This window comes from Moschus berezovskii, chromosome 1 (genome assembly GCF_049115385.1).
Source record: "Moschus berezovskii isolate FMDL1 chromosome 1, NW_MosBer_1.0, whole genome shotgun sequence".
Lineage (NCBI taxonomy): Eukaryota > Metazoa > Chordata > Mammalia > Artiodactyla > Moschidae > Moschus > Moschus berezovskii.
Window position 1 is genome coordinate 65,342,392 of NC_142460.1, and position 14,574 is coordinate 65,356,965.

A 14,574-nucleotide genomic window follows, 5' to 3' on the forward strand; every position below is an offset into this window, starting at 1 on the left:
TCTGGAGCCGTTCCAAGGCTGATGCTGGTGAAAGATTCTTGTCTTTCTTGAGCATTAAAGCAGCATCTGCCAGGATTGTCAGCTACTAAGAAGCACATCTCCGTACTCATGAGCCATGGGGAATGTGGGCAAAGGTAAGAGTGTGGTGTATTTTAATATTGTGTTTTCCTACTCATTGGGTTTGGTGTGCACCTGGATGTGATATGTGTATCAAACTGACTGAAAGTTGTCAGGTTATAGTCTATTGATTTTTTTTAATTTTGTTGGCAAACTTCAGCATTAACTAAGACATGAAAGTTTTGTTTTAACTTCTTATTCCTTAACTCTTCTGCCTCAAATCTAAGGTGTTACTCAAACCGTGGGTGATGAATGATTAGAAGGGAGAACTGGTTTGAAATGGTCAAAAGTAGTTCACCATTTCTAGAGTAGTCTTTAGTGTGAAAGAGCAAGAACTTTTCATTCACATTGACCTAGGTTGACTCTTCTGTGTATGTGTGACATTGTGCAAATAACTTAACCTTTCTAAACTTTCAGAGTGGTATGGATTTAGTGAAATAATGCCCGCAAAGAGCCTAGTGCAGCAGCTGTCTCCTGGTAGAAACTTAGCAATGGTTACCTCTAGTTTATCAACTCCTTCTCTAGCTCCTCTTCCCTAGCACTGGAGTCATGTCCTGCCATTCTCAACTCCCTTAATGGCGTTTCCACAGCCAACTTATTGTAGGTTGTGGCTGATTAAGACAAAGCTAAGACTAGCCTAATTTAATGATTCTATGGACATTTCATTTTAGAATCTAGCATTGTAGTCAGATAGAATAAATGGGGGAAGGAATGTGTCTCAAATGCTGAATTCTACCTCACCTGGTATGGAGCATTTTTCCCTTCTGAAATCTTTCAGGATGTGGCAACTAAAGCATAGGTTCTGCTATCCACTCTTTCCATTCATCCATCATCCATGCATCCATCCAGCCAGCCATTTATTTATCCATCCAACTGTCCACTCATCCATCTATCCATTCATCCATTTATCAATCCAACATTTGTGTACTGAATCAGTGTATGCCAAGCAGAGTTCTAAGAGCCAGAGATTAAGCAGTAAAGAAAAACAGGAAAAAAAAATCCTGCATTCCTGAAGCATTTATTCTAATGAGCCATGGTGCAATCAACAAAATAAATCAGCAAAGTCTGTAGTGTGTTAGATGGGGAATTATTATGGGGAAAGTAAAGCAAGAAAAAGGGTTGGGGTTTGAGGCACTCTGCAGTTTTTCAATAGGGTGATCAGGGAAGGCCTCCCTGAGAAAGTTTTTGAGCAAAGGCTAAGAGGAGAAAAGGGGAAAAACATTTCAAACAGAAGTGGAAAGTGCAAAGGCTGGAAGGTGGAGGCAAGCCTGTTGTGCAAGAAGAAACAGGGAAGCTGGTGTGGCTGGTGGAGGAGAGGACGAGAGAAGGCTGGAGGAGTGACGGGGGCTAAATCACTTGGGGCTATGGAGGTTCTTGTGAAAACTTGAGCGCAACTGACACTTCAATAGAGTAACACTGGCTCCTGTGTTGAGAACAACGTGAAGGGCAGAGGTGGAAGCAGAGTCTATTTCGACCATTGTAATAACACAGACCTGAATAAAAGTGGTTACAGGGAAGGGGTAAAGAGTAGACAGCCCCAGGGAATATTTTGGAGATAGTGCCAGCAGGATTTTCTAGTGGGTTAGATGTGAGTAGTGGGAGAAAGAGGGGAGTTTAGGATGACTCTACATTAATAACCTCAGATATGCAGATGACACTACCCTTATGGCAGAAAGTGAAGAGGAACTAAAAAGCCTCCTGATGAAAGGGAAAGAGGAGAGTGAAAAAGTTGGCTTGAAGCTCAACATTCAGAAAACGAAGATCATGACCTCTGGTCCCATCACTTCATGGGAAATAGACATTTAAACAGTGGAAACAGTGTCAGACTTTATTTTTTGGGGCTCCAAAATCACTGCGGATGCTGATTTCAGCCATGAAATTAAAAGATGTGTACTTCTTGGAAGGAAAGTTATGACCAACCTAGATAGCATATTAAGAAGCAGAGACATTATTTTGCCAACCAAGGTCTGTCTAGTCAAGGCTACGGTTTTTCCAGTGGTCATGTATGGATGTGAGAGTTGGACTGTGAAGAAAGCTGAGCGCCGAAGAACTGATGCTTTTGAACTGTGGTGTTGGAGAAGACTCTTGAGAGTCCCTTGGACTGCAAGGAGATCCAACCAGTCCATTCTAAAGGAGATCAATCCTGGGTGTTCATTGGAAGGACTGATGCTAAAGCTGAAACTTCAATAGTTTGGCCACCTCATGCGATGAGTTGACTCACTGGAAAAGACTGATGCTGGGAGGGATTGGGGGCAGGAGGAAAAGGGGACGACAGAGAATGAGATGGCTGGATGGCATCACCAACTCGATGGAGGTGAGTTTGAGTGAACTCCAGGAGTTGGTGATGGACAGGGAGGCCTGGTGTGCTGTGATTCATGGGGTCGCAGAGAGTTGGACACGACTGAGTGACTGAACTGAACTGAACTACATTTTAGGGAGGGGGCGAGTAACCAGAAAGATGAAGTTATCATTGAGTGGGGAAAAACTGGAGCAGATCTTGTCCGGGATGCTAGGAGATCTGTTTTGGATGGTTTGGGATTTGATGTGTAAGTCAGACATCTGAGTGGAGATACTGAGTGGGAAGCTGGATATGGGAGTTGAGAGAAAAGCAGTGAAGGCTGGGCTCAAGATAGAAATCTAGGAGTGGTGGTCACGTGATGTAGTATTTAAAGCTGTGAAGCAGAATGAGATCCCCCAGTACTGAGGGCAGGTAGAAAAGAGTTCTAAAAACTGAGCCAAAGGACTTGCTAATTTTAAGGACCTGTGAGATAGGAGAAAGCAGAAAAGAAGGAGGAACCAGAGAGGAGGAAAAACAGGGGCAGAGTCCTTTCCAGCAGAAGGCCCTGATCCACTCTGTGAATCTCTGCTAGTGGCTCAAGTAAGCCGAGGACAGTATTGGCTGTTGAATGCAGTACGTTGGGATTTTGGTGACCTTGACAAGAGAGCTAGAATCAGGTAGGTCCAGTAAAGAAGGGACAGGTTGAAATAGGGAGAGATGAAGTTCAGTTCAGTTCAGTTCAGTCGCTCAGTCGTGTCTGACTCTTTGTGACCCCATGAATCACAGCACGCCAGGCCTCCCTGTCCATCACCAACTCCCGGAGTTCACTCAAACTCATGTCCACAGAGTCGGTGATGCCATCCAGCCATCTCATTCTCTGTCGTCCCCGTCTCCTCCCGCCCCCAATCCTGCCCAGCGTCAGAGTCTTAGTGACCCTTAAATTGCTACCAGTCTTCCTCACTACCAATCCAGAGGAACCAAGCCCTTCACCTTCCCATTTTTCTGATTCATCTTTATCTTATTTTGCCAGTTCCATTAATCGTTGTAAGCAACCTTCAGTTCTTTTGGAATGGGCTGCCAAGCCAGCAGAATGGGATGCTCCTCCAAACAGGGAGCCTCTGTTGGGGTACAGAGTTTATTGTTTCTTCCCTTCACATCTGGTGGTAGAAATGTGACTCCCTGCCTGATCCCGAGGTTGCAGCGGTGGGGGACAGGCACAGTTCTGCAGCATGTGGAATCTTTCTAGACCAGGGATCGAACCGGTGTCTCTGCATTGGCAGAGACAATTGGTGTCTTCGGTGGATTCTTTACCAATGAGCCACCAGGGAAGCCCTTTTGCCTACTTTTAAATTGGCTGTTTGTTTTGTTTTCCTTTCTTTTTTATTGAGATAAAATTGACAGATTACATTGTGTTAGTTTTAGGCATATAAGATAATAATTTGATATATGTATTGGGTTGACCAAAAAGTTTGTTTGGGTTTTTTCATAAGCTGTTCTAAGTGAACATTTTTGTCCATCCCATATCTACTGAGAAATGATTACCACAAAAAACTTAGATTACATCCATCATCACACACAGGTACATATTTTTTGGTGTGAGATGAGAACTTTTAACCCCATTCTCTAAGCAACTTTCAAATACACACTCTAGTATTATTAACTACAGTCACCATGCAGAACATTACATTCCTAGGTTTTGTTTATCTTATGACTGGATGGCTGTACCTTTTGACCACCTCTATTCATTTTACCCCTCCTCTCCCACTAGCCTGTGGCAATCACCAGCCTGTTCTCTGGATCTATGACTTTATGGGTTTTTAGATTCCATGTATAATTAAGGTCACATATACTCTCATGGAGCAGTATTTGTGTATATGTCTGACTTAGCATAGTGCCCTTAAGGTCCATCCATGTTATCACAAATGGCGGGATTTCCTTCCTTTTTATGGTTGGTCCGTCTAGTCAAGGCTATGGTTTTTCCCATGGTCATGTATGGATGTGAGAGTTAGACTGTGAAGAAAGCTGAGCGCCAAAGAATTGATGCTTTTGAACTGTGGTGCTGGAGAAGACTCTTGAGAGTCCCTTGGACTGCAAGGAGATCCAACCAGTCCATTCTAAAGGAGATCAGTCCTGGGTGTTCATTGGAAGGACTGATGCTAAAGCTGAAACTCCAATACTTTGGCCACCTCATGAGATGAGTTGACTCACTGGAAAAGACTCTGATGCTGGGAGGGATTGGGGGCGGGAGGAGAAGGGGACGAAGAGAATGAGATGGCTGGATGGCATCACCAACTCAATGGAGGTGAGTTTGAGTGTACTCCGGGAGTTGGTGATGGACAGGGAGGCCTGGCGTGCTGTGATTCATGGGGTCGCAAAGAGTCGGACAAGACTGAGCGACTGAACTGAACTGAATATTCCATTGTGTGTGTGTGTGTGGGTATCACATCTTTATCCATTTATTTGTCAGTTGACACTTATATCAATTGACACTTAAACTGTTTCCATGTCTTTGCTACAATAAATAATACCACAGGGAACTTGGGGGTACATATGTCTTTTTGAGATAGCGATTTTTGTTTCTCTTGTGTAAATACTCAGAAGTGGAATTGCTATATCACATGGTATTTTTGCTTTATTTATTTATTCATTCATTCATTTATTAATTTCTTGCTGCACTGGGTCTTCTTGGCAGTGCGCGGGCTTTCTCTAGTTGCAGCAAGCGGGAGCCACTCTCTCATTGCAGTGTGTGTGGTCTTCTCTTTGCTGGGGCTTATCTTGTTGCTCAGCAAGGGAAGTAGGGTGTGTGGGCTTCAGCAGTTGTGGCTCATGGGCTCTAGAATTGTGATGCACATATATTCCACAGGACATGGAATTCTGCTAGATCAGGCATCGAACCCGTGTCCCCAGCATTTGCTGGCAGATTCTTAACCCCTGGAGCACTAGGGAATTCCTGGATGTCTTTTAATGTGGGATGTAGAAGAGTTTAAATCCCACTGGCAGTGTTTGACAGATGCAATACAGGTGACATCGGCACCTCTGGCTGAGGCTGGATGTGTGGGAATTAGCTTTAGCTTCCTCTATTTGGTATCAGCCCCTCCTTGGCAGGGTGTATTTGGATCTCAGTTGTCAGCTGCTTTTTTAGATGACTCACTTGTTTATTTATTTATTTATTCTGAGCTAGCTGCTTCTTGGCTAGGGCTGTTATAGTGCCACACTCACTTCAGCACGTACACACAGACCCCTGGGGCTATTGACTCTTATCACTTTGTACCAGCTGGGTCTGGCCTTCTCTTGCCCACTCAGCCCACAGCAGAGCAATGGCAGCCAGAACCACTCTGACAGGAGGGACTGCTCTGACACCTGTGGGGAGTGACCAGAGCCTCCTTGCCACATTTGGATCCTGCACCCAGGCTCCAGGATATCTCTAAGCCATTTAGCATGACTATGAAGAGTATCCAGTCCTGTGGCCACTGCTGAGTTTTCCAAATTTGCTGGCATATTGAGTGCAGCACTTTCACAGCATCATCTTTCAGGATTTGAAATAGCTCAACTGGAATTCCATCACCTCCACTAGCTTTGTTCGTTGTGATGCTCTCTAAGGCCCACTTGACTTCACATTCCAAGATGTCTGGCTCCAGGTGAGTGATCACACCACGTGATTATCTTCATTGTGAAGATCTTTTTTGTACAGTTCTTCTGTGTATTCTCGCCACCTCTTCTTAATATCTTCTGCTTCTGTTAGGTCCATACCATTTCTGTCCTTTATCGAGCCCATCTTTGCATGAAATATTCCTTGATATCTCTAATTTTCTTGAAAAGATCTCTTGTTTTTCCTATTCTGTTGTTTTCCTCTATTTCTTTGCATTGATAGCTGAGGAAGGCTTTCTTAACTCTCCTTGCTATTCTTTGGAACTCTGCATTCAGATGCTTCAGTTCAGTTCAGTTTAGTCGCTCAGTCATGTCCGACTCTCCGCGACCCCATGAATCACAGCACGCCAGGCCTCCCTGTCCATCACCAACTCCCGGAGCTCACTCAAACTCATGTCCACAGAGTCGGTGATGCCATCCAGCCATCTCATTCTCCGTCGTCCCCTTCTCCTCCCGCCCCCAACCTTTCCCAGCATCAGAGTCTTTTCCAGTGAGTCAACTCGTCGCATGAGGTGGCCAAAGTATTGCAGTTTCAGCTTTAGCATCAGTCCCTCCAATGAACATCCAGGATTGATCTCCTTCAGAATGGACTGGTTGGATCTCCTTGCGGTATAAGGGACTCTCAAGAGTCTTCTCCAACACCACAGTTCAAAAGCATCGATTCTTCGGCGATCAGCTTTCTTCACAGACCAACTCTCACATCCATACATGACCATGGGAAAAACCATAGCCTTGACTAGACGGACCTTGGTTGGCAAAGTATTGTCTCTGCTTCTTAATATACTATCAAGGTTGGTCATAACTTTCCTTCCAAGGAGTAAGCGTCTTTTAATTTCATGGCTGCAATCAGCATCTGCAGTGATTTTGGAGCCCAAAAAAATAAAGTCTGACACTCTTTCCACTGTTTTTCCATCCATTTCCCATGAAGAGATGGGACCAGATGCCATGATCTTAGTTTTCTGAATGTTGAGCTTCAAGCCAACATTTTCACTCTCCTCTTTCACTTTGATCAAGAGGCTTTTGAGTTCCTCTTCACTTTCTGCCATAAGGGTAGTGTCATCTGCATATCTGAGGTTATTGATATTTCTCCCGGCAATCTTGATTCCAGCTTGTGCTTCTTCCAGCCCAGCGTTCCTCATGATGTACTCTGTATAGAAGTTAAATAAACAAGGTGACAATATACAGCCTTGACGTACTCCTTTTCCTATTTGGAACCAGTCTGTTGTTCCATGTCCAGTTCTAACTGTTGCTTCCTGACCTGAATACAGGTTTCTCAAGAGGCAGGTCAGGTGGTCTGGGATTCCCATCTCTTTCAGAATGTTCCACAGTTTATTGTGATCCATACAGTCAAAGGCTTTGGCATAGTCAATGAAGCAGAAATAGATGTTTTTCTGGAACTCTCTTGCTTTCTCCATGATCCAGCGGATGTTGGCAATTTGATCTCTGGTTCCTCTGCCTTTTCTAAAACCTGCTTGAACATCTGGGAGTTCACGGTTTACATACTGCTGAAGCCTGGCTTGGAGAATTTTGAGAATGACTTTACTAGCGTGTGAGATGAGTGTAATTGTGCGGTAGTTTGAGCATTCTTTGGCATTGCCTTTCTTTGGGATTGGAATGAAGACTGACCTCTTCCAGTCCTGTGGCCACTGCCGAGTTTTCCAAATCTGCTGGCATACTGAGTGCAACACTTTCACAGCATCATCTTTCAAGACTTGAAATAGCTCAACTGGAATTCCATCACCTCCACTAGCTTTGTTAGTAGTGATGCTTTCTAAGGCCCACTTGACTTCACATTCCAAGATGTCTGGCTCTAGGTCAGTGATCATGTTATCGTGATTATCTTGGTCGTGAAGATCTTTTTTGTACAGTTCTTCTGTGTATTCCTGCCACCTCTTCTTAATATCTTCTGCTTCTGTTAGGTCCATACCATTTCTGTCCTTTATTGAGCCCATCTTTGCATGAAATGTTCCCTTGGAATCTCTAATTTTCTTGAAAAGGTCTCTTGTTTTTCCTATTCTGTTGTTTTCCTCTATTTCTTTGCATTGATCACTGAGGAAGGCTTTCTTATCTCTCCTTGCTATTCTTTGGAACTCTGCATTCAGATGCTTATATCTTTCCCTTTCTCCTTTGCTTTTCGCCTCTCTTCTTTTCACAGCTATTTGTAAGGCCTCCTCAGACAGCCATTTCGCTCTTTTGCATTTCTTTTCCATGGGGATGGTCTTGGTCCCTGTCTCCTGTACAATGTCACGAACCTCCGTCCAGAGTTCATCAGGCACTCTATCAATCAGATCTAGTCCCTTAAATCTATTTCTCACTTCCACTGTATAATCATAAGGGATTTGATTGAGGTCATATCTGAATGGTCTAGTGGTTTTCCCTACTTTCTTCAATTTAAGTCTGAATTTCACAATAAGGAGTTCATGATCTAAGCCACAGTCAGCTCCTGGTCTTGTTTTCGCTAACTGTATACAGCTTCTCCATCTTTGGCTGCAAAGAATATAATCAATCTGATTTTGGTGTTGACCATCTGGTGATGTCCATGTGTAGAGTCTTCTCTTGTGTTGTTGGAAGAGGGTGTTTGCTATGACCAGTGCGTTCTCTTGGCAAAACTCTATTAGCCTTTGCCCTGCTTCATTCCGTGCTCCAAGGCCAAATTTGCCTGTTACTCCAGGTGTTTCTTGACTTCCTACTTTTGCATTCCAGTCCCCTAGAATGAAAAGGACATCTTTTTTGGGTGTTAGTTCTAAAAGGTCTTGTAGGTCTTCATAGAACCATTCAACTTCGGTTCTTCAGCATTACTGGTTGGGGCATAGGCCTGGATTACTGTAATATTGAATGGTTTGCCTTGGAAATGAACAGAAATCATTCTGTCATTTTTAAGATTGCATCCAAGTACTGCATTTCAGACTCTCTTGTTGACCATGATGGCTACTCCATTTCTTCTCAGGGATTCCCGCCCACAGTAGTAGATATAATGGTCATTTGAGTTAAATTCACCCATTCCAGTCCATTTTAATTCACTGATTCCTAGAATGTCGACGTTCACTCTTGCCATCTCCTGTTTGACCACTTCCAATTTGCCTTGATTCATGGACCTAACATTCCAGGTTCCTATGCAATACTGCTCTTTACAGCACCGGACCTTGCTTCTATCACTGGTCACATCCACAACTGGGTATTGGTTTTGCTTTTGCTCAATCCCTTTATTCCTTCTATAGTTATTTCTCCACAGAGCTCCAGTAGCATACTGGGCACCTACCGACCTGGGGAATTCCTCATTCAGTATCCTATCATTTTGCCCTTTGTTACTGTTCATGGGGTTCTCAAGGCAAGTATACTGAAGTGGTTTGCCATTCCCTTCTCCAGCGGACCACATTCGGCTGTGGTCCATGTGATCAGATCTGCTAGTTTACTGTGATTATGATCTCAGTTTGTCTGCCCTCTGATGCCCCCTAGCAATACCTATCGTCTTATTTGGGTTTATCTTACCTTGGTTGTGGAAAATCTCTTCACAGCCGCTCCAGCAAAGTGCAGCCGCTGTACCTTACCTTGGACGAGGGGTATCTCCTCAAGGCCGCCCCTCCTGACCTTGAACGCGGAGTAGCTCCTCTTGGCCCTCCTGCGCCTGCGCAGCCACCGCCTGTTGGAGGTGGGGTAGCTCCTCTCGGCCACTGGCCCTGGCCTCAGGTGTGGGGTAGCTCCTCTCGGCTGCACCTCTTTGCGTGGTTCGTTGCGCCGGGGCCGGCGTCTCTCGCGTCACTTCTCTTCCTTTCACAGCTATTTTTAAGGCCTCCTCAGACAGCCATTTTGCTTTTTTGCATTTCTTTTCCATGGGGATGGTCTTGGTCCCTGTTTCCTGTACAATGTCATGAACCTCCATCCAGAGTTCATCAGGCACTCTATCTATCAGATCTAGTCCCTTAAATCTATTTCTTACTTCCACTGTATAATCATAAGGGATTTGATTTAGGTCATATCTGAATGGTCTAGTGGTTTTCCATACTTTTTTCAATTTCAGTCTGAATTTGGCATAAGGAGTTCATGATCTGAGCCACAGTCAGCTCCTGGTCTTGTTTTTGCTAACTGTATACAGCTTCTCCATCTTTGGCTGCAAAGAATATAATCAATCTGATTTTGGTGTTGACCATCTGGTGATGTCCATGTGTAGAGTCTTCTCTTGTGTTGTTGGAAGAGGGTGTTTGCTATGACCAGTGCGTTCTCTTGGCAAAACTCTATTAGCCTTTGCCCTGCTTCATTCCGTGCTCCAAGGCCAAATTTGCCTGTTACTCCAGGTGTTTCTTGACTTCCTACTTTTGCATTCCAGTCCCCTAGAATGAAAAGGACATCTTTTTTGGGTGTTAGTTCTAAAAGGTCTTGTAGGTCTTCATAGAACCATTCAACTTCGGCTTCTTCAGCATTACTGGTTGGGGCATAGGCCTGGATTACTGTAATATTGAATGGTTTGCCTTGGAAATGAACAGAATCATTCTGTTGTTTTTAAGATTGCATCCAAGTACTGCATTTCAGACACTTTTGTTGACCATGATGGCTACTCCATTTCTTCTAAGGGATTCCTGCCCACAGTAGTAGATATAATGGTCATTTGAGTTAAATTCACCCATTCCAGTCTATTTTAGTTCACTGATTCCTAGAATGTTGACGTTCACTCTTGCCATCTCCTGTTTGACCACTTCCAATTTGCCTTGATTCATGGACCTAACATTCCAGGTTCCTATGCAATATTGTTCTTTACAGCATTGGACCTTGCTTCTATCACAGTCTTTATTCCAATCCCAAAGAAAGGGAATGCCAAAGAATGCTCAAACTACCGCACAATTGCACTCATCTCACACGCTAGAAAAGTCATGCTCAAAATTCTCTAAGCCAGGCTTCAACAACATGTGAACTGTGAACTTCCAGATGTTCAAACAGGTTTTTGAAAAGGCAGAGGCACCAGAGATCAAATTGCCAACATCCGCTGGATCATGGAGAAAGCAAGAGAGTTCCAGAAAAACATCTATTTCTGCTTCATTGACTATGCCAAAGTCTTTGACTGTGTATGTCACAATAAACTGTGGAACATTCTGAAAGAGATGGGAATACCAGACCACCTACTGCCTCTTGAGAAACCTGTATGCAGGTCAGGAAGCAACAGTTAGAACTGGACATGGAACAACAGACTGCTTCCAAATAGGAAAAGGAGTATGTCAAGGCTGTATATTGTCACCTTGCTTATTTAACTTCTATACAGAGTACATCATGAGGAATGCTGGGCTGGAAGAAGCACAAGCTGGAATCAAGATTGCCAGGAGAAATATCAATAACCTCAGATATGCAGATGACACCACCCTTATGGCAGAAAGTGAAGAGGAACTCAAAAGCCTCTTGATGAAAGTGAAAGAGGAGAGTGAAAAGTTTGGCTTGAAGCTCAACATTCAGAAAACGAAGATCATGTCATCTGGTCCCATCACTTCATGGGAAATAGATGGGGAAAGAGAGGAAACAGTGTCAGACTTTATTTTTTGGGGCTCCAAAAATCACTGCAGATGCTGATTGCAGCCATGAAATTAAAAGACGCTTACTCCTTGGAAGGAAAGTTATGACCAACCTAGATGGTATATTAAAAAGCAGAGACATTACTTTACCAATAAAGGTCCATCTAGTCAAGGCTATGGTTTTTCCCGTGGTCATGTATGGATGTGAGATTTGGACTGTGAAGAAAGCTGAGCGCTGAAGAATTGATGCTTTTGAACTGTGGTGTTGGAGAAGACTCTTGAGAGTCCCTTGGACTGCAAGGAGATCCAACCAGTCCATTCTAAAGGAGATCAGTCCTGGGTGTTCATTGGAAGGACTGATGCTAAAGCTGAAACTCCAATACTTTGGCCACCTCATGCAACGAATTGACTCACGAAAAGAGTCTGATGCTAGGAAGGATTGGGGGTGGGAGGAGACGGGGACAACAGAGAATGAGATGGCTGGATGGCATCACCGACTCGATGGACATGAGTTTGAGTGAACTCCGGGAGTTGGTGATGGACAGGGAGGCCTGGCGTGCTGTGATTCATGGGGTCGCAAAGAGTCGGACATGACTGAGTAACTGAACTGAACTGAACTGATGAAGAGTATATCTAATCAGCTTAGTAATGTGGGGGGATGTGTTTGTTGTCAATTATTTGTTGTTTCCAGTTGAACAGGATTTCAAATGAAGCCTAACACCTCTAGTCCTCTCTCAGGGAACACTGTGGTTCTCTGGTTAGATCCCTGCTCAGCAGTGTCCAATCCTGAGTTCAGATCTGCCCTTAAGAAGACCAAGGCAGGGAGTTCCTGGTTGCCTAGTGGGTAGGACTCTATGCTTTCACTGCTGTGCTTAGGTTCATCCCTGGTCCGGGAACTGAGAACCCATAAGCAGAGTTAAAAAAAAAAAGAAAAGAAAAGGCAAGCAGTGCTTGGTGAGTGAATTACCATGGGGATAATGACCCATGGGTGTATGCTCAGTAGCTCAGTTGTGTCTTACTCTTTGCTACCCCATGGACTTTGTAGACCACCAGGCTCCTCTGTCCATGGGATTTTCCAGGCAAGAATACTGAAGTGGGTTGCCATACCTTCCTCCAGGGGATTGTCCCAACCCAGAGACTGAACCCATGTTTCCTGTATCTCCTACACTGGCAGGCAGATTCTTAACCATTGAGCCATCAGCTCCTTGACAACCATGCCCTCTTCCCCTTCACTTGCACCTGGTCCATGATGCTATAATGATGGTTTTCATGAGAAATTCCATGAGAATTTCCAATTCCTAAGAACTGATTTCTCCCTGGGCCATTCTGCAGGAAAGGCAAGAGAGTCGGTGCCAGGCAGTGGTTGTAGGCTGCTCTGGCCCCTGATCTTCTTCTTGGGATGAGGAAATATGGGCTATTTGGGGGATGACATGTCACTCACATTGATTTATTTGCTTTTCAGGAGCAAATAACTCCTGCTGAGAACCTTTGCTGAGAACATGGACCTTCCTCTTGTGGGTTACTATTGTTTAGTTCTTTTTAATGGTACAACACTCCAGCGTTCCATCTTCCATCTGAACTCACAGAAACACTCACACAAATAGGATGACCTTGGTCTGCACATTTGAGAGTTCACAATTCTTGTCTAAGTTACAAAGTGAAATCCTTTTTTTTTTTGACATCCCAAACCCCTGGTGCTGCTCATCTGTCTCATATAGTCTAACCCAACGATTTTTATTCTCATTATTTATTTCCGTCACAGTATACATAGAACATGACACCATGTAGATGAGAGAACTCACTCTTAGAGAACAGGCCAGAGGAGGTCTGGCTTCATAGGCTTTGCATCCCCTTACACTCACCTGACTGCTCCTGGGCCTGAGTGCATTTGTATTTTCTCCTGCCACAGCTGTACCCATCAGGGGCACACCAGTGTACTGCATCAAAGGTTAGAGGTTCAGGTCCAAGACCTAGTGTAGACCACTATCTCAGTGCAGTCAACATCTATAAACATCTTTTAAGGTATCTAGAAACATCTCTCAACCTACTTACCCAAGTGTTGTCAGTTAGGGAGAACTAAGTTCCTGTGGTCTTGCCCCTTGCTCAGTGCAGTTTGCCACCATCTGCCATTCTAGATGTAGATGGATGCCAACACTTCCTGTCCCTGTCCCTTCCAGGTCAGTGAGCCTGGGCTCCTTGCCTCTGTGGCCACATTGTGTTGCTTAGCAGGCTTCTTCATACTCACTGCTTTATTAGGTATTTCACCATTTCCATATATTCCTGCCCCCTGGGAACTAACATGGGGCTAGGCCCAGATTTGCTACATCTGCTGCACAGCTTAGAGCAGGGGTCCCCAACCCCTGGGCCATGGTGCAGTACTGGTCTGTGCCCTGTTAGGAACTGGGCTGCAGAGCAGGAGGTGAGCGGTGGCCAAAGAGTGACGCTTCATCTGTATTTACAGCTACTCCCCATCGCTTGCATTACCACCTGAATTCCACCTCCTGTCACATCAGAGGCAGCATCAGATTCTCATAGGAGCACAATAAATATAATGTGCTTAAATCATCCTGAAACCATCCCACTCCCGCCCATGGAAAAATTTCCTGTGAAACTGGTTCCTGGTGCCAAAAAGGTTGAGGACTGGTGGCTTAGAACATTGCTTCTTATGAAATGGTTTTGGAGACTGTCTGCTCCTGTCACTATGACAAATACCCTGACTACTGGTCTGTTGGGATGCCAATGTTGCAAGAGCACTCTAGTTCTCTTTTAACTCTTAAGACTATGTCGTACTGGATATTGCTTTTTATACTCAGACAGAGCTATAAGCATCCTCACCGACCCAACCAATGATTTATTTACCTGTTTAACAACTCATGCAATAAATGCTGGGCAATGAAAATGTAAAGACAGAGACACAGTTCTTGCTTTTTAGAAGCTCACAGTGCAGTGAGAGAGACCCTAGATGTGTAATGATGGCATTCAGGAAATTTCCGTGAGAGTGCCTTGGGAACACAGAATAGGGTTCCTCACACTTGC

The 14,574-nt window shown here is 44.4% G+C and overlaps 1 protein-coding gene across 1 annotated transcript in view; it reads left to right on the plus strand.

Annotated features, from left to right (window-relative positions):
- The window catches only part of LOC129547018 (transmembrane protein 45A-like), a 74,382-nt gene continuing 59,808 nt past the window's right edge, over positions 1–14,574 (plus strand). Inside the window, exon 1 of the mRNA XM_055412617.2 lies at positions 1–134. Coding sequence (XP_055268592.1) covers positions 116–134 — 19 coding nt within the window. The 5' untranslated portion in view covers positions 1–115. The remainder of the gene's footprint in view (positions 135–14,574) is intronic.